A 17,632-nucleotide genomic window follows, 5' to 3' on the forward strand; every position below is an offset into this window, starting at 1 on the left:
CATTGTCCCCCCGCTGTCCCCCCATTGTCCCCACGCCCCCACTCCCCATCACGTGACCCTCCCCATTCATACCCCGGTGGCCCCTCCCCTCTCTCCCCATTGGCTCCCGCCGCCGCGCCGTAACCAATCAGCGCCGAGCGCCGGCGGCGCCCGGGGGAGGTGTACCCGCGCGGGGCCGGCGCTGATTGGCTCCTCCCCCGGCTGTAGCCCCGCCCATACCGGAAGCAGGAAGCGGGCGGGCCGGCCGTGACCCGCGGGCGGGCAGCGCCGGCCGCGCCATGACGGGAAAATCGGTGCGGGACGTGGAGCGCTACCAGGCGGTGCTGGCCGGGCTGCTGGCCGAGGACGAGAACAAGTTCTGCGCCGACTGCCAGGCCAAAGGTAGCGCGGATGGGCGGCGGGGCCTGCTGAACCCCCTCGGTGCCCTCCTCCCACCGGCCTCGCCGCTCGGTGCTCTCCGGTGTCGCCGCTCCCCCGAGGGTCGGACACTCTCGGTTGGGCCTCGTGGGGGTGGGCACCGCGCTGTGTTTCCGCCGGGGGCTCGGTGGGGAGCGCTCCGGTGGTGGCGGGGGGACAACGGTGCTGCCCCGGCGGTTACGGGGGTTGCTCGGGGCCAGCGCGGGGGCTTCGGGGGAGAAAGTGGTGGGGTTTGGGGAGAGAAGAGGGTGGCTTAGGGGGCAGGAACAGGGTGGGTTTGGGGGAGAGAGCACGGTGGGTTTGGGGTCAAGAACAGGGTGGGTTTGAGTCAGGAATACGGTGGTTTGTGGGGGAAAGAACGCCGTGGTTTTGGGGGAAAGAACGCCGTGGTTTGTGGGGGGAAGAACAGGATGGTTTTGGGGAGAGACCACGGTGGTTTTGGGGGGAAATCTCCCAAATCTTTGGCTGCAGCACAGCTGGGTTTGGTGCGAGTCACGGCGGGAGGAGCTGCGTTCCCGGTGCCCCTGGAAGCCGGGGGGGAGATGGGGAGGGAACGGCCCCAGAGGTCCCTGTGGGAATCCAGCGGCTCCCGGGAAACACCCCAGGGTGGGTGGGGGCGTGAAAAGGGACCTGGAAAAGCCGGCGCTGTGGAATCGAGGGAATTCCAGCTGGGGAGTCACATCCTGTCACCCGGGGCTGGGATGTGAGCGGCAGGATCTGACCTGGATGGTGTGAGGACAGGGAAGGAGTTGAAACCTCAGCCTGGGATCATGGACCACTGGAGGAATTCCAGACTTTTGTCCTCTGCTTCCTTTTCCACCTGGTTTTTCCTTGTGAGGGTGGTGAGGCCCTGGCCCAGGAATCTGTGGCTGCCTCATCCCTGGAATTGTCCAAGGCCAGCCTGGGACAGGACGAGCTTTAAAGTCCCTCCCAACCCAAACCATTCCATGTTTTTCTGATTCCAGGCATGTTATGACCCTGGTCTATCTGAGAAAGTAAACGTTTGAATTGCAGAGGATAAAACAAAGGAAAGGAATTGTTCCTTGTGCCCTGGTGCTGCTCTGTGGTTGCTGCTGTGAAATGCTTTGTTTTCCTGCAGCACAAGAGTTAAAAGTTGCCCAAAATCCCATTTTAATGAGCTGCCATAATCACTTGGAGATCTGGACTTGAGCCTCTTTCCCAAGAGCTGCTGGAAGTGAACTTGGAGCAGGGCTTGGCCGAAAGGGCTTGGTCACCTCAGTGTGACCTCAAAAACTGCACAGCCCCCTTGACCAGCATTAAAATTGATATTATTATGATTTTTTTTTCAACCTAAAAAGCCCCAAACCACAATAACCTCATCCTTCCCACCTGCCTGGAGCACACCTGGCGGTGTTGGAGATCAGGATGTTCCCCTCCCGTGCCAATCCTTTATCTCTTGGCACCTCCTGCCAGCCCCGAGGGCAGAAATAGCTCCTTTTATCTCGGCTTCCCAGGTCTGAGATAGCAAATTCCACCAAAACGGGGATAAATTCAACCCCACAGCTCCAGGGGGATGCCGTGGTGGAGCTTCTCCCGGTCACAGCACGTCCTGGAAGTGCAGAATTCCAGTTAATTATTATAATTATAACGAAGTCCTAATGTGGAGCTCAGCCTTTCCAAAGCTGGAAGCCGCTCCTGGCTGGGAATGGGGATTGCACCAGTCCTGGAGAGCAGGCTGGGGTTGGCCTCAGTTATCTGATCCAGTAATTATCCCCTGCACTAATGAGATTCCTGGAAGTGGGAAATCTCCTCCTCCAGGGCATGTGTGGCCAGGGGAGCTGTCTCTGCCCAGAATTCCAAGGAATTCCTGCAGGTTTTGGGGCACTTTTGGTAGTTTTGGTCCATGTGGTGCCACAGGAGCTGTCTCTGCCCAGAGCTCCAGGGAATTCCTACAGTTTTTGGGGTACTTTTGGTGAAAGTGGAGCTCTCCCAGCGCTGATGGCAAGGAAGGCCTGATGTTCCTCCTGGAATAACTGCAACATTCCACTTTGCCTATGGAAAGGAGCCCCGTGGTGGCTCCACATGGTGCCCTCAGCACTTCCAGGGCTGTTTGGAAGCAAAGCTGTTCTTCTGTGCAGGGACTGGAGTACCCCGGGAGCAACCTGGGATAGTGGGAGGTGTCCCTAACCGTGGCAGGGGTGGAATTAAATGAGCTTTAAGGTCTCTCCAACCCAAGGCAGTCGGAGATTCGGTGAAATCTCAGGGAGTTTTTGCAAACCCTGCTCGGAGGTTGTTGTTTTGCAGGAAATTGTGGGAGATCTCGTGCTGCTTCTTCCTCTTTTTGTTGCCAACCTCGTGTTTGGGGGAGCTGAGCCAGGGCAGGGTGAGCACTGCAGAGTTAAAATCCTCTCCTTGGTGGCCTGTGCTGTGGGAATCACTTGAAAAAACACCTGCAAAGAGCAGCATTTGCTGGGCAGGTGGGATTTTTCCTGCCAGTGCCGTTCCTGTGGTGAAGCCATTCCGAGGGCGGCCGTGGTGCTGCTGTTCTCTCTGTGTGTGTGAGATAACGGGGCTGCTGCACAGCTCCAGCAGCAGATTCCCTGCCTGGAATGGGAGCCTGGAGCTGGGATGGCTGAGGGAGGGAGGGATGTGGTGAAATCTCCCAGTTGGGCTCCACCGGCAGCTCCCAGGATTTGGAAAATTCCCATTGAGCGACACGAAGGGAATTCATTTCTGCCTCTCCAGCTGCTCTCGTGCACCCCCCAGCTAATGGTGTTTGGTTCTCTCCTTCTCCCAAACTCTTCCCTTTGCTCTCCAGTCCCATCCATGCATCCAGCAGGCTCTCTGGATCCCGGAGTGGTGACGTCGGAGCGGGAGCTTCCTCCCCCGGGAGCACCGGCGGGCGCTGCCGTGGCTGCCCAGAGGTTCAGGTTGCCCTGTGCTCCTCCTGGTTTGTCTGGCTATTCCCTTGATCCCTTTGTCCTGTGAGATCCATGGGTTCCAGGCCCAAATCCATCCCTTGTATGCCGAGGGGTTAGATGGGAGAACTGCTGCTGAACGCAGCACAAATCCAGGTTCAATTCCTCACAAAAAGAAAAGGTGTAGGATGGGGAAAATCCCTTCCCGGAGCTGGATAAATATGGGATGGGAAGGGGGAAAAGCTTAGGGCTGGAGCAGGTGGTTAAGGGAGGCTGACTTCCAGTGGAATTTGGGAATTATCTTTTGGGGGAGCTGCTTTAGTCCAGCCTAACTCCTCTTAATCTCAGCCAAATATTGCCTGAAAATCGGCGTGACTCAACTCCTCCTCCTCCAGCAGCCTCTTGAGCTGCAGCTGAATTCCCTTTGCAGTCAGAGCAATTGCAAGAGGAACTTTTTAAATAGCTGCTGGAACAGCTGCATGGGAGGAAGGAGGATCGGGATGGGAAGCAGGATCGGGATGGGAATGCTGATGGAGGGGGAGTGGAGCAGCCTGTGCCTTCACAAACTCAAAGTGGTGGGGCTGGAACTGCTCAGCTTGGCTTAGGAAATCTGGGATGAGGAGAAAGCTCAGCCTTATGTAAGGGAATCTTGCCAGAGGGATGCATGTGGGCTGTGTGTTCATTTGCTGCAGCCACAATATTCTGGGATCTTCCATGATTCTGCTTTTCCGCTCTTCTCAATTCCGATCTGAGAGAGCTTTGTGCACACAGGGAGTGGCAATGCTCCGAAATTCAGCTTATCCCTCAGGAATCTTCACCTGAGCAGGGTAAAACTGGGAGAGGACACAGCTTTGTCCGCCCTGACCCTGCCTGGAGCTGTCAATTCCCACTCAAGCAAGGGAAAAAAAGCATCAGCGTTCCCAACAGGGATTTAGTGTGGAATTAGTTGTAGGAAGATCCCTTTTAAGCAGAGCTCTGAGTCACGCTCAGCTCCGTGTCCCTCCATCTGCCAGAAATAGGGATAATCCTCGGAGCAGCAGCACCTGGGCTCTCTGTGCTGACCCACCTGGGGAGTGGAGGTGGCAAAGAAAGCTCCCAAAAAAATAAAAAAAACCAACCCAAAGCCCCGTGTGAATCCCAGGGCTGCAGCTGGAGTAAAGTTTGTTCCTATAGAAACTGCCGGGAGTTACGTAAGGAACGGCAGCTCCCGTGCCGGGCGCTGCAGCGCAAAGGGAGCTCGTGCTCCAAAATGCAAAGTAGGTCTTGAAACCAACCAAAAAAGTCAGGAATAGCTCAGGGCTCCTCCAGGTTGATCCCTGGTAGGGATTGTTCCCTGTGTCCCAGGAAATCTGGGACAAAAGAGGAGCTTTTAGGAGGAGCTGTTGTTGAGCAGTGAGTGCGAAGCTGGATTTGCCTGGGCCTTAATGTTTGGTTTTGCCTCTGTTTTTGGCAAAATATGCCATTCCTTCCTGACCTTTTCCCTAGGAATTCCAAGGGATAGTCCATGTTTAACTCTAGATATTGAAAAGGTTCTCAATTCTTCAAAAACTGACCCAGGATCTGCCACTCTTCCTCTGCTCAGAGCTTTTCTTAAGGACTTGGTGGCTTCTAAAAACATGCAAAATTGAATTTCCAACTCAGCTGAAATTGGAAAACAGAGTCTGAATATTTTTAATGTGAAATTAAGAATTGAAAGCATCTTAAAAGGTGGCAAAATTCTATTTACAGCATCAAAATTCAATTTAGTGATGGCAGAGCTTCCATCCTGCTGCTCTGTTTACAGGTGCATGTGGGCACCTATCACCTAAATTTTGTGCATTTCATGGAAATTCAGACCTCCTTGGGATCTGTAATTTCTAAGATTGACTGATGTGTGGTTCTGGTCAAAAATGATGCCCCAGGAAGTCCGTGGATTGTGGAATTGACTGATTTTTTTTTTTTTTTAATGTATATTTATATTTTTAGGCTGTGTCACCATCAGTCTTGGTGATGTCACCCAGTTGTTTTTCATGGATCCTGATGATAGTACTGCTTGAAATTGTCCTTGTCGCCGTTTTCTTGAGGGAAGGAACAACCATCACTTTCTGCAGCAGCAGGAAAGCCCCACCCTGCTGTTCACAGAAATTCTCATTTCCTCCACCTCCCTCCATCTGCACTTCAGAGAACACGATGGGAGCAGTGATAAAGCTGCACTGAAAGCTGCTCATCTTTACTCAAAATCACATAAATCTTGGTCTTCAAGGCCACAGGGCCCTCAAATATTGGGTGGGTTTTGGTAAACTGGAAGTTTTCAAGGCTTTTCTGGCAGAAAGTAGAGCCAGCACCTTTTTTCCTGCAAAACGTGGTTAAGGCCTGTCATTACAGGGAGGAGAAAAAGAATGAAGAAAATCCCAAAACAGCCCTTTCTTCTCTCAAAGGACGGTATAAAGCTGATTTTTGGGGTGATTAATCTACTTGATTAGGTGTAGATCCTTATTAAGCACCTTTTGTGTGTGATAAAGTGAGGTTTTTGGCTTTAGCATCCTCTGAAAGCTGCACAAATCACTCGGTCTGGGCCTAAATCTGGGAGCGCAGCAGGTGTTAATCCCAAATCTGAGGTGGAAACAATCCCTGCAGCAGGATCCATGCTCAGCTCAGCAATTAATAGTGTTAATAACGAAATATCTTAATTTAGAGGTCCTGAAGCTGATTTGAGTGGGTTTTTAGAGTTTCCCTTGGTTGCCCAAAGTCCTGGAAGCACAGGATAGACATTTCCAGAGAAGAGCAGAGGAAGTTGTTTTGCAAGAGAGGCTTTGTCGCAGCTCTGAGCAGGATGAGTGTCAGTAAATCCTTGAGCAATCTCTTCCCAGAACAAGGAAACCACGAGGCAGAGGAACCTCTTGGATCCTGGCTTCTTTCCTCGTTTGGCTCTGCAAGAAATGGGGACTTTTCAGCTTGGATTCGAAGAAATTTTTCCCCAGTGAAAGCTGAGGGGTGTCAATGTCCCGTGGCAGGGATTATCCTGCTCCAGGGAGAATTCCCCACATCCCTTTTCCCCAGGGGATGGTTAGATGACTCCACAGACAGACATGGAGCAGTTTTGGGATCCATGGATGAGGGCACGTTTCCCTGGAACAGCTGGCTGCTCATTTCCACTGGGAATATTTCAGCAGGCTCGGAATTGGGATGCTCCCTCCTTCCTGCCTATGGAAGCAACTCTTTTTTTTTTCCTGCCTCCCTCCCTTCCCAAAAGAGCAGCCAGATCCTGGTTTATTTTTAAATGCCTTCTGCAGAGTTATTACTGCAAAAAGTCGCCTCAGGAGCTTGGGCCAGAATTTGGTGCCTGAGTAAAGGGTGAGGAGTGAATCCCCTCGGGATTTCTCAATTAAAACCACTCCAGGGCGTGAACTTGGAGCAAGTGACTCATTTAGAGCAGGCTCCTCAGGCTGGGAGTTTAAAAGGGAATTAGGCTGAGGTTTTAAAGGGAATTAGGATCCTTTTCAGTCATTCAGATCATTCAGCAGCCCTTGGAGCATTAATGAGCAGAGCTTAGATGTGGACTGGAGCTGGCACGACCAAGCTTGGTATGTGGAGTTTATTTTGACAGGCTGGGATGTAAACCAGGCTCTGGAATTGTGTCATGGAGCACTGGCTGGGCACTGAATCCCTGCTGGATTCATCCTCTGCTTGGGAATGCACTCAAATATTCACTGCAGCTCGAAATGAAAATTCACCGAGCAAGGGATGCTTTGGAGCTCGTGATCCTCCTGCAGCCCCTGCCAGGCTGGGAATGCATCCCAAGGGGGTCTGAGCTAACCTAAATCCTGTGCCAGAGCTGAGTGGGCATCCAGGCTTTTCAAAACGTTGGGATTTTTACTCAAAATCGATGTTTCCTTCTATCCAGGAGGGATTTGTGCAGGCCTGAGGTGAAGCCCAGGGCCTCGAACTTGAGCAGAGCAGGGTTGGTGCCAGGTGACTTTGCTTTCCATGGATGTTAAAATTATCCATAAAAATGAGACAAAAGTGGTGGCAGCTCCAGGCAAGGCTGACACTGGTTGAAACTGGAGCAAACTCCCAGTTTTCCATGTGGGAATGGGGTTTGCATTTCAGCCTGGTGGCTCTGAGGGTGCTCAGCCCCAGGGGAATTCATTTTGTAACATCAAGGATTGCTGCAGGAAACTATTTCTTTTTAGTGGTTTAAGGAGCTGAATGGTTCTGTTGGCCTTGTCCTCAGCTCTTTGGGAGATAATTCCATCATTCCCTGTGCCAGGAGGGTGAGGTGCTCCCTCTTGCAATTAGTGGTGGGTATCAGGGTGTGCCCAATTTTTGTGAGGGGTGATAATGCTCCCAGGCAGCTCAGCAGCGCTGATGAAAGCTCCTCTGTAGTTATTTATCATTATAAACCCATTTTTCTCAGAAAAATTTGACCCGAAACTCCAACCCAGGCGTTTTCCCCCCCTTTTATCACTGGAGCTGCTGCACAGTCTGAGCTGGGGTTGGGTTTTGGGGAAGTGAAAAGCTGCAGCGCAGGGTGAAAGTCACATCTGGAGGTGCCACCTGGGGCTTTTTCGAGTCAAGTCACCTTGAAAACAGCTGTGAAACCCCGGGGAAATGCCTGCAAAAAGCTCTAAAAAGCAAAATCTGAGCCACCGGGCACTTGCAGGGAGATTTTTAGTGGGAGATGTGTCAGTGGGAGCTGCTCTGAAGAGGGAAGTGGGAGGTTGTTTACATCTGCACCAAACCCTTCCCCCCACCCACAAACTGAGGGCTTTATGAGACAATTTAAAAGACATTTTTAGAAGACATTTGAAGGTTAAAATGTTGCTTTAGTTCAGCTGGAGGTCTGGGAAAGGGGTGTTGGAGGGTGTTGGATCCCACCTGACCCCAGCAGGGTTTGCTGTGGCTGCAGGCTCAGGGAGCATTTTGGAAAATCCAGATTTCCTCCCTGTGTGGCTCTGGAGTCCTTCCTTGCCACAGAGCAGAATCCTGAGCTGCTGGGGTCACAATCTGTCCCCTGGCTCTGGATAAAACCAACCTCACTCCTCTGTTCCCTGCAGATTTGAAGCCTTTCCTGCAGCACCTTCTGGCTGTGTGCAAGGACACCCAAATCCCAGCTGGAATCTCCCCAGGGAAGAGCTCACCCCTGGTTGTATAATGTGTTTATTACAGGGAGGAGTTTCAAAAGCCTCAATATTCATTTTAATTGAAACAAAACGAAACTCCTCCATATTGGCTCTCTCAGAATTTGGGTTTAGGAGTTGCAGCACATTCCAGCTGGGATTGTAGTGTTATCCCAGACCCCTGAGGGGACACTGGAGCAGCAGGAGGGTGTGACATTACCCCTGAGTCATGTTTGAGTGGGAGGTTGTGGTGGCTTGAGCTGGTCCATGTGACAATCCCAGTGAGCTGATTACTCCAGGAGCTGCCCGTTAATCCTTTTAGTCCTATCAAGGCTAAATTTATCTGGAGTTTAAATCTAACCTTGAATCTCATGCTAATCCTTCCAGCAGTCTCACGTTAGAGCCCTGGGGGTGGATCTGGGAGAGAATTCCGTGTGGAAATCACGGGAAGGATCCTGGCTAAGGGGTTTGTTCCCGATTTTTGGGCATGTTGAGGTGGTGCTAAAGGTATGGATTTGAGTCATTCCTGCATTTTGGAGGGTATAATAAAGGAATTGAGGTACAGTGCTTCTAATCAGGTCTGGGAAGTGAATTCCTCAGCTCCATGAAATTGATATCATTCCCAAAGGCCTCTCCTGGAGAGGAAAAAATCATCAAATAATGGCAGGAAAGGCCAGAAGATTTAATAAAGACATTTTTAAAGTGAATTCCCTGGAAGAGCTGCTGGAGTTACCTGTTAGAGGTTGGGTACCTTTGCTCTGGAAGGGTCCCTGATATCACTAACAGCACCAAATCCCTCAGGATGCTCCAGGTTTTCCCCAGGAATGGGAATTAAACTGTTAACAGCATCTCCAGGGCCTCAAATGCAGCACTGCTTTTTTAGGGCTTCGAAATTACACTTTCCCCCTCTTCCCCCTCCCACCTCCCTCTCATTAACTGGAGGTTTTGCTATTTTAGCTGCGGCAAGAAAAGCAGGATAACTCTTCATCATCCAGAATAATGTCTGGGAAAAGGGCTGGTGGAGGCTGTTGGATCCCTAAATCTTTGTTTTCCCAGTTTCCCATGCACTGGGACACCAGTTTGTGCTGGGAGCTGGGACTCTGGACTGGAGCTGGCAGCTCAAGGCAGGGGGTTTAATTTGAAAATATTCCTAAAATATTGAGCAGGATTGAGGGCCTGGCCTGGCTGGGAGAGGGCTGGGAATTCCTGTGGATCTCTGTATCCCCTGGGGAATGCCCTGCTGGGATTCCTGGGTGCATTGAGTAGATCTAAGCTTGTTAATCTTTCCTTTGGGGGGTGGTTTTTATCCCTGGCATGATCTCCCACCCACACCTTGGAGCTGTCCTGCCTGTCCAAGCCGCATGAAAACCGGGAATCTGCATCCCAGCTGTGGAAACTGTGGAGTCAACTGATCATTTCTTGGGCTGGGATTGGTTTTGGGGGCCAAATGCTGGGCTGGGTGCTGCTCTCCTGGCTCAGCTGGGAATTCCTGCGCAGCACTGAGGAGATTTGGGGATGCTGAGTGGGTTTTTGCTGTAGGGAATCTTCTGGAGCTCGTTCCAAGTTATCCAGGAAAGAAGGGGAAAAAAGCAGGATCACGGACATGGTAGAGCTCAGGGGGTTGGAGTGTTTGGGGTGGTTTCAATTCCTCTTTCCTTCCCTCTTCCTCTTCGAGCTGTTTGGTTCGTGTGGATGGAAGAGGGAGGCAATAAATCCCCAAGGATAATGATTGGGAACATCCTGCTGATGTGGAATTCCAGTTTCCAGCCTGGTTGAGAATCCAAAGGCCTCAATCCCGGTTCACTGGGTGCAGTTTCCCAGTTGCTCCAAGCCAAAACAGGGGTTGGCTCTGTGGGAAACACTTTGCTGTCTCTTCCCAGGGCCACGATGGGCATCCTGGAATATCGGGGTGTTCATCTGCATCCGCTGTGCCGGGATCCACAGGAACCTGGGAGTTCACATATCCAGGGTCAAATCCGTCAACCTCGACCAGTGGACGCAGGAACAGATTCAGGTAAGGGCTGGGATAACACAGTGAGGGGCTTTTTTTTTGTTGTTGTTCCTGGGGCTTCATAAATTTGGGATTAAACCAAGCCAGGATAGCCCAAAAAATGTGGGAAGTGGAGGAGGGAGAAGAATTCCAGCTGGGAGGGAAAATGTCCTCATTCCAGGCTCAACGAGCAACAGAGGGTAAAGCCAAAGGAGCTGCAAGTCTCTGTTAAATTACCAATTCCTGCTGCCTGGAGCTGCTGCCCACCTCTCCTCAAGCTTCCCAGGGATTTCCAGAGGGATTCTGGATTGCTAAGGGGATATTTATCCTGCCTTAGACTAAATATTGCTTAGGATTGGCAAATTGGATGGGAGGGGATTGGAGCAGCTGCCTTAGGTTTCCGGGAGTGAACAGTGGAGGATCTCCCTGAGTTCTTTGGGATGGACTTCCCTGGTGGGCTGGGATGCTGTGGCAGAGCTTTAATGTCCGGGAAAAGAAAATTTCAAGGAATTTTTTTGGATTCCAGTGCGTGCAGGAGATGGGGAATGGCAAAGCCAATCGTCTCTACGAAGCCTACCTGCCCGAGAACTTCCGGAGGCCCCAGACAGACCAGCATCCTTTTTCCCTGGAAAAACATGGAGCCTTTCCATCCTGGAACTCTGTGGTGAAACCTCCCTAAAGGAGGAGGAGTTCCCTGAGGCAGGGAATGGGAATGAGGGAATTGCTGCAGAGCTCTGGGGGTGGAGAACGGGGACACCAGTGTCACCACAGGAGGCTGCCACAGGTTTTGGAGCCTGGAGGGGAAGGGGAGGGTTGGATTTTCCAAAGTGCTGAGTGTTCCAAAGGCTCCGTGGAGACCTAATTGTGGCCTTCCAGGACCTGAAGGAGCTGCAAGAGAGATGGAGGGACAAGGGACAGGATAAAGGGGGTGGATTCCCACTGCCAGAGGGCAGGGATAGGTGGGATTTTGGGAAGGAATTCCTCCCTGTGAGGCTGGTGAGGGGCTGGAATGGATCTCCCAGAGCAGCTGTGGCTGCCCCTGGATCCCTGGCAGTGCCCAAGACCAGGCTGGGTGGAGCTTGGAGCACCCTGGGATAGTGGAAGGTGTCCCTGCCCATGGGACAGGGTGGGCTTTAAAGTCCCTTCCAACCCAAATCAGGCTGGGATTCTCTGATGGAATTTTTAGTGCTCCTGAAAACTTCAGCTGTGATTCCCACCTTGCAGCAGTGCTGAGTAAACAGGGATGTAATGATGTGAACCTAAAAAAACCCCACAGGAGCACCTTTCCCCATCGTTTTTTGAGTTAACCTGGTACCTGAGGTGCTTTTTGAGGTGCAGGGCCCAGCTGTGACCACTGTAATCTGTGCTGGTGACATGAATGTGCTGAGGGGATGCTTGGGGCAAACAAAAAACGGTGGAGAAAACACAGCAAGAGCCTAAATCCTGATTTAATTCTTCTTTTATAGCGCTAGAATAACCTGGAATAACCCACGGGCAAAAACCGAGTTGAGATCCAGGAGTAAATTATTTTAATAAGAAAGTTACTGCTAGAAATGCTTTTTAAACAATGATTTAATTTAGTTACAGCCTGTACCTTGTTCCTCCGTGTCAAATAAGGCTTCTATTCTGGAATCCTTTGTCCTTAACCAGCTGCTGCAGAGCTGTGGAGAGTTTTATCCGGGATAAATACGAGAAGAAGAAATACATGGACAGAAGCATCGACATCAACGCCTTCAGGGTGAGTCTGGAGGCCTAAATTAGTGATTAAAACACTTGAAATGTTCCCTATATCCAGGGCAATCCCTTCTCCAGGGCTGCATGTTCTCCATGGAGTGAATTCCTGCGCAGCACTGAGCAGATTTGAGGATGCTGAGTGGGTTTTGCTGCTGGAGCTGATTCCAGGTTATCCAGGAGAGGGAACGAAAGCAGGATCACAGACGTGTACTGACATGGCAGAACTCAGGGGGTTGGAGTGTTTGGGGTGCTTTAAATTCCTGTTTTCTTCCCTCTTTCTCTTCTAGCTGAGTGGTTTGTGTGGATGGAAGCAGGAGGCAATAAATGTCCAAGGATAATGATTGGAGGAGATCTTGGCAGGGTTTTATCCAATTCCTTGCTCAGAACAGGACAAATGCAAAAATTTACCTCAAACTCAGCTGTTTCTGAGGGATTTTAGATCTGAGGGGTTTTAGATCTGTAACAGCCTCAGGTGTGAGATTTTTTTAGGTGTAATCAGGAAGTTTTTCCCTCATGTCAGTGATTTTTCCCTCACAGAAAGAAAAGGATGATGGATGGAAGCAGAAGGCAATAAATGTCCAAGGATAATGACTGGAGGAGATCTTGGCAGGGTTTTATCCAATTCCTTGCTCAGAGCAGGAAAAGTGCAAAAACTTACCTCAAACTCAGCTGTTTCTGAGGGGTTTTAGATCTGAGGGGTTTTAGATCTGTAACAGCACCAGTTGTGAGCTTTTTCTTGCTGTAATCAGGAATTTTTTCCCTCACATCAGTGATTTTTCCCTCACAGAAAGAAAAGGATGATGGATGGAAGCAGGAGGCAATAAATGTCCAAGGATAATGATTGGAGGAGATCTTGGCAGGGTTTTATCCAATTCCTTGCTCAGAACAGGACAAGTGCAAATTTTACCTCTAATCCAGCTGCTTCTGAGGGTTTTTAGATCTGAGGGGTTTTAGATCTGTAACAGCCTCAGGTGTGAGATTTTTTTAGGTGTAATCAGGAAGTTTTTCCCTCATGTCAGTGATTTTTCCCTCACAGAAAGAAAAGGATGATGGATGGAAATGAGAGGCAATAAATGTCCAAGGATAATGATTGGAGGAGATCTTGGCAGGGTTTTATCCAATTCCTTGCTGAGAACAGGACAAGTGCAAAAATTTACCTCAAATTCAGCTGTTTCTGAGGGTTTTTAGATCTGAGGGGTTTTAGATCTGTAACAGCACCAGTTGTGAACTTTTTCTTGCTGTAATCAGGAATTTTTTCCCTCACATCAGTGATTTTTCCCTCACAGAAAGAAAAGGATGACAAATGGAAAAGGAGCAACGAGTCAGAAAGAAAACTGGAGCCCATCATCTTTGAGAAGGTGAAAATGGTAAGATCAGGAGGAAAATCATGGAGCAGTTATGGAGACATCCCTGAGGCAGAGCAGAGGGATTCCAGCCTGCTCTGGGAGCATTTTTCTGGCCTCAGTCACACCCTGGGTGCTTTGAGTCACCAGTGGTGGGAGCTTGTTTTGCTCTGCTCCCCAGACACTGAGCAGATGTGCAGGTTGGAATCCAGCTATTCCCTGCTGATTTTTCCAGCTCCAGCAGCTGCTTCTCCCTAGTTTAGAGCCTGCTTGGGTTTGACAACCTATTGGGACAATAAAAAACTGAAATATTCACTCTGAAATTCTCGTTTCGGAAGATCAAACAGAGTTTCGCTTTTATTTGTGACTTAAATCCACTGGAAAAAAGGGATTTTAAGTGTTAACCTGATTAAAACCTCTGGCGTTTCAGAGTGAACCCAAAAGCTGAACAAGATTTGTGGTTTTTCTTTCCCCTCAGCCTCAAAAGAAAGACGAAACGCAGCAATCCAGGAAAAGTTCTCCTAAATCTGAGCCAGTCATGGATTTACTGGGCCTGGGTAAGAGAAATTGGTATAGAAATTGTGGGCATTTGAGGAGTTCCAGTGCTAATTTTCCCTGTCAGGTGAACAAATCCCAGGAATCCTCCAGGAATATTCTGCTTGAACTGCTCCAGTGCTGCTTGGGAACAGCTTTCCATGGGCTTCCCTTTATCCTGGAGCAGCTGGAGGTTTATGGCACAAACAGGACCCAGGGGCACTTCCCAAGTCCTGCTCCAGTCCCTTCCCGGCTCCAGAGGGATGAGCGAGGTCGGGATCAGGTCCCTGGGTGGGGTGGCACTGCTGGCACAGAGGTGTCCGAGGGTTGGGGCCCTGTGGGGACACCCAGGACACCTCTGTCCTTGCCAGACGCTCCGGTGACAACGCCCGTCACCAACGGCCGGCCCAGCAGCCTGGAGAAGGACCTGGACCTCTTCGCATCCGTGGGATCCAGCTCGGACTCCAGGAAGGTGAGCTGGGAATGTTTGGTGGCTTGGAAAAGCCAGGTCGGCTTGTAGCACCACAGGATAATTTGGGATGGAAGGGATGTTAAAGGGCAGGGACACCTTCTGCTATCCCAGGGTGTTCCAACCTGGCCTTGGACACTTCCAAGGATGGAGCAGCTTCTGTGGGAATGCTCTGCCCCAGTTTCACCACACACATCGATCGGCTGCCTTAAATCTTCCTTCATCTACGTTTCCCTTAATGAAATCCTAAAATCTCCCTCTTCCATGTTGAAGCCGTAACCCCCCCCCACATCCCTGTAAAAAGAAACTCGGCCAGGATATTCCCCATTTTCCCCTCATGCTGGATTTTGCCCCCATCCTGTCTCTTTGTCCAGGTCGTTGGTTCCATGCCAACCTCTGGAAGCGCCGGCTCGGTTCCCGAAAACCTGAATCTCTTCCCGGAGCCCGGAGGCAAAGGGGAGGAAGTGGGGAAGAAGCAGCTCTCCAAAGACTCCATCCTGTCCCTGTACGGCTCCCAGACACCCCAGCCACCAGCACAAGGTAACCCTGGCGGGAGCTGGGACCAAGGTGGCTGGAAAAAATTCCAGGGGAAGTGGGAATGTGGGTGATCCCTGAGAATCCCAGAATGGGTTGGGTGGGAAGAGAGTGTAAAGCTCATCCCGTTCCAGCCCCACACGTTCCACTGCCCCAGGTTGCTCCAAGCCCCACCCAGCCTGGCATTGGACACTTCCAGGGATGGGGCAGCCACAGCTTCTCTGGGAAATTCATTCCAGCCCCTCACCAGCCTCCCAGGAAGGAATTCCTTCCCGATATCCCACCTAACACTGCCCTTTGGCACTGGGAATCCATCCCCGCATGTCCCTGCCCGAATTCCCTCTCCATCTTCCTTGAGAGCTGTGAGCATCACAAGGACCAGCTGAGCCTGGACACCACAGCCAGACTGTGACTGGAATTCTGACATTCCAGCCCTGACCACGAACTCATCCGTGTTTCCCTGCTCCCTCCCTGCCTTTCCCAGGAGCGATGTTCATGGCGCCGGCTCAGATGGGCTATCCCGCCGCTCCCTATCCCGGCTTCCCAGGAGTTCCCCCTTCCAGCAGCATGATGGGGGGCATGATGGCTCCATCCGTGGGGATGCTGGCCCAGCCCGGAGCCACCGGCATGGTGACACCCATGGCCATCCCGGCGGGATACGTGGGGAACGTGCTGGGCGTTCCCAACGGGATGATGGGGGCCCAGCAGCCCGGATACGTGGCCGGAGTGGCTGCGGTGCCCCAGCCCGTGTACGGGGTCCAGCCAGCGCAGCAGCTGCAGTGGAACCTCGCCCAGGTGAGGGGGACACGCCTGGGGAGGCACCTGGAGGCTTTTTCCAGGGTTTTTCCTGGGAGTGAGTGGGATGGTGGTGCGGGGATCGCCGAGGAATGAGGGGGATCGCCGGGGGTTTGTGCTTGGTGGGGATGAGATGGGTGTGGGGTCAGGTAAACTGGGCTTCCCTGGAGTGTGCAGGGTGGCACTGGGAGCAGCTGAACATGCCAGGGTTGGTGAGGCTGGAAAAGAATTCCAAGGTTGAGTCCAGCCCGTGCCCGATCCCAACCTCATCCCCCAGCCCAGAGCGCTGAGGGTGCCTTGGGCACCTCCAGGAGTGGAGACTCCAAACCCCCCTGGGCAATTCCAAGGCCTGACCACCCTTTCCATGGAGAAATTCCTGCTGATATCCAACCTGCCCTGACATCCTCCCACACCTGGGAGCCACACCCTGCTCCTCTTTAGGAGCTCGGCTATTTTTGGGATCCGTGGGCAGTGTCCAGGACCCTCCCTGACCTCTCTCCTGTCCCGTTTGCAGATGACCCAGCAGATGGCTGGGATGAACTTCTACGGAGCCAACGGAATGATGGGCTACGGACAGTCCATGGGAGGAGGAGGAGGAGCCCAGGGCAGCAACCCCTCCCTCAGCTCCCCGCTGTGGAAATGAGCCCTCGCCTCGTGACCGTTTCTGCCTTTGTTCTGTTCTCCAAACCTGCTCCATGAGACATTTGGGGTTTTTGCTTTTGGGTTCGGGGGGGCCCAGCCCAACCCAACCCGAATGGGGTTTTTTTTTTCCATCCCTGAGCTCCATCTCTGCCTTTCTCACTGTCACAGCCGCGGGGACAGCTCGGTGAGCAGGACACGAGCGCGCCGTCCTCAGCACAGTCAATGCACACAGGGAGGGGACCCCTCCCTGCACAAAGCTCCACCAGAGCTCCTGGGTAGCACTTGATGCCCTGCTGGGCACCTGGGCACAGCTGGGACTGGGAAATCTGGACTTAATCCCACCTGGAAAGCCGGGATTTCTCCCTTCAACTCCAGTGTTAACAGATTTTTTTTGGGGGGGAGGGGGAAAGGGTGGGGAACCTCGTTTGGTGCTGAGGGACTGGATTTAAGCCGAGCCCAGGGGCAAGCGAGCCTTGCTACCTCCTCCCTCGAGCGGAGCTCTCCCTGCTCCCACCCTCCTCGGAACCAAAGTCCTGTCCCTCCCCCCCTGAGCAAGCAGGAATCTCGCCTGGAGTGGGGACAAAGCTGATGGAATGTGAAAAACTTGCACTCCAGAGGGAATTTTTCTGGCTGATGCTGGGATTTGATGGGATTTCACTTTTAACAATCTAACCAGAGTTAACTTCTCCAGGGCCCAGAGCCCCTCTGTGAGTTTTCTTACACTTTTAAAAAGAATGACTCTGACATCCTAATTTATACTTTTTTTCCTTTTTTTTGGTCGTTTTTTTTTGGTTGGTTTTGTTCTGTTCTTGTTGTCGTTGTTCCTGTGTAATCCTGGTTCCCCCCACCCCTTTCCTGGCTCGCTTGGGACATTTTAATCTTAGGCAGATTTCTTTTCTCATCTCCAGTAGAACCCAAAACTGCTTCAAAAGTCAGCAACAAGTCAGACTCGTGGTCTGCTCTCTCCTGTGGATATGTAAATTCCCAAATAAAACATTGCAGTGGATTGCTCTGGTGTTGCTGGTCACTCCAGGTGCGGGAATTTAGGGAATTTCATCCCAAAAATCAGCCCGAATTCCCTCTGTTTTGGGCTCTGTCCCAAATGCCAGGGAGCTGAGGGAGCACAGCCCAGGCACAATCCAAAGCTGACACTTTTGTATACAAACCCCTCAGCTTTGGGGTGGAGGGAAGGTGGA

General features: G+C 51.6%; 1 protein-coding gene across 2 annotated transcripts; it reads left to right on the forward strand.

The window, feature by feature from the left end:
• Nucleotides 1-216: 216 nt before the first annotated feature.
• On the forward strand, nucleotides 217-17,442 carry SMAP2 (small ArfGAP2). Of its 2 annotated transcripts, none has more exons than XM_032132104.1 (10): nucleotides 217-381; nucleotides 10,276-10,409; nucleotides 10,912-10,997; nucleotides 12,045-12,123; nucleotides 13,406-13,486; nucleotides 13,941-14,019; nucleotides 14,368-14,468; nucleotides 14,840-15,005; nucleotides 15,484-15,794; nucleotides 16,309-17,442. In XM_032132104.1, exons 1-10 carry the CDS (start codon nucleotides 279-281, stop codon nucleotides 16,435-16,437), a joined length of 1,269 nt encoding a protein of 422 aa, XP_031987995.1. In that variant the 5' UTR covers nucleotides 217-278; the 3' UTR covers nucleotides 16,438-17,442. The 2 variants fall into 2 exon arrangements, with proteins under 2 accessions (XP_031987995.1, XP_031987996.1); XM_032132105.1 differs by lacking the exon at nucleotides 217-381 and adding an exon at nucleotides 5,244-6,859.
• Nucleotides 17,443-17,632: the final 190 nt, after the last annotated feature.

Source organism: Corvus moneduloides, chromosome 23 (genome assembly GCF_009650955.1).
Source record: "Corvus moneduloides isolate bCorMon1 chromosome 23, bCorMon1.pri, whole genome shotgun sequence".
Classification (NCBI taxonomy): Eukaryota; Metazoa; Chordata; class Aves; order Passeriformes; family Corvidae; genus Corvus; species Corvus moneduloides.

Bases quoted from the DNA above. Each gene is read 5' to 3' on its own strand.
- SMAP2 (XM_032132104.1), top strand. From the start codon at position 279: ATGACGGGAAAATCGGTGCGGGACGTGGAGCGCTACCAGGCGGTGCTG. The intron at 12,124-13,405 runs GTGAGTCTGGAG...TTTCCCTCACAG, and splicing joins TCGACATCAACGCCTTCAGG to AAAGAAAAGGATGACAAATG. The intron at 13,487-13,940 runs GTAAGATCAGGA...CTTTCCCCTCAG, and splicing joins TCTTTGAGAAGGTGAAAATG to CCTCAAAAGAAAGACGAAAC.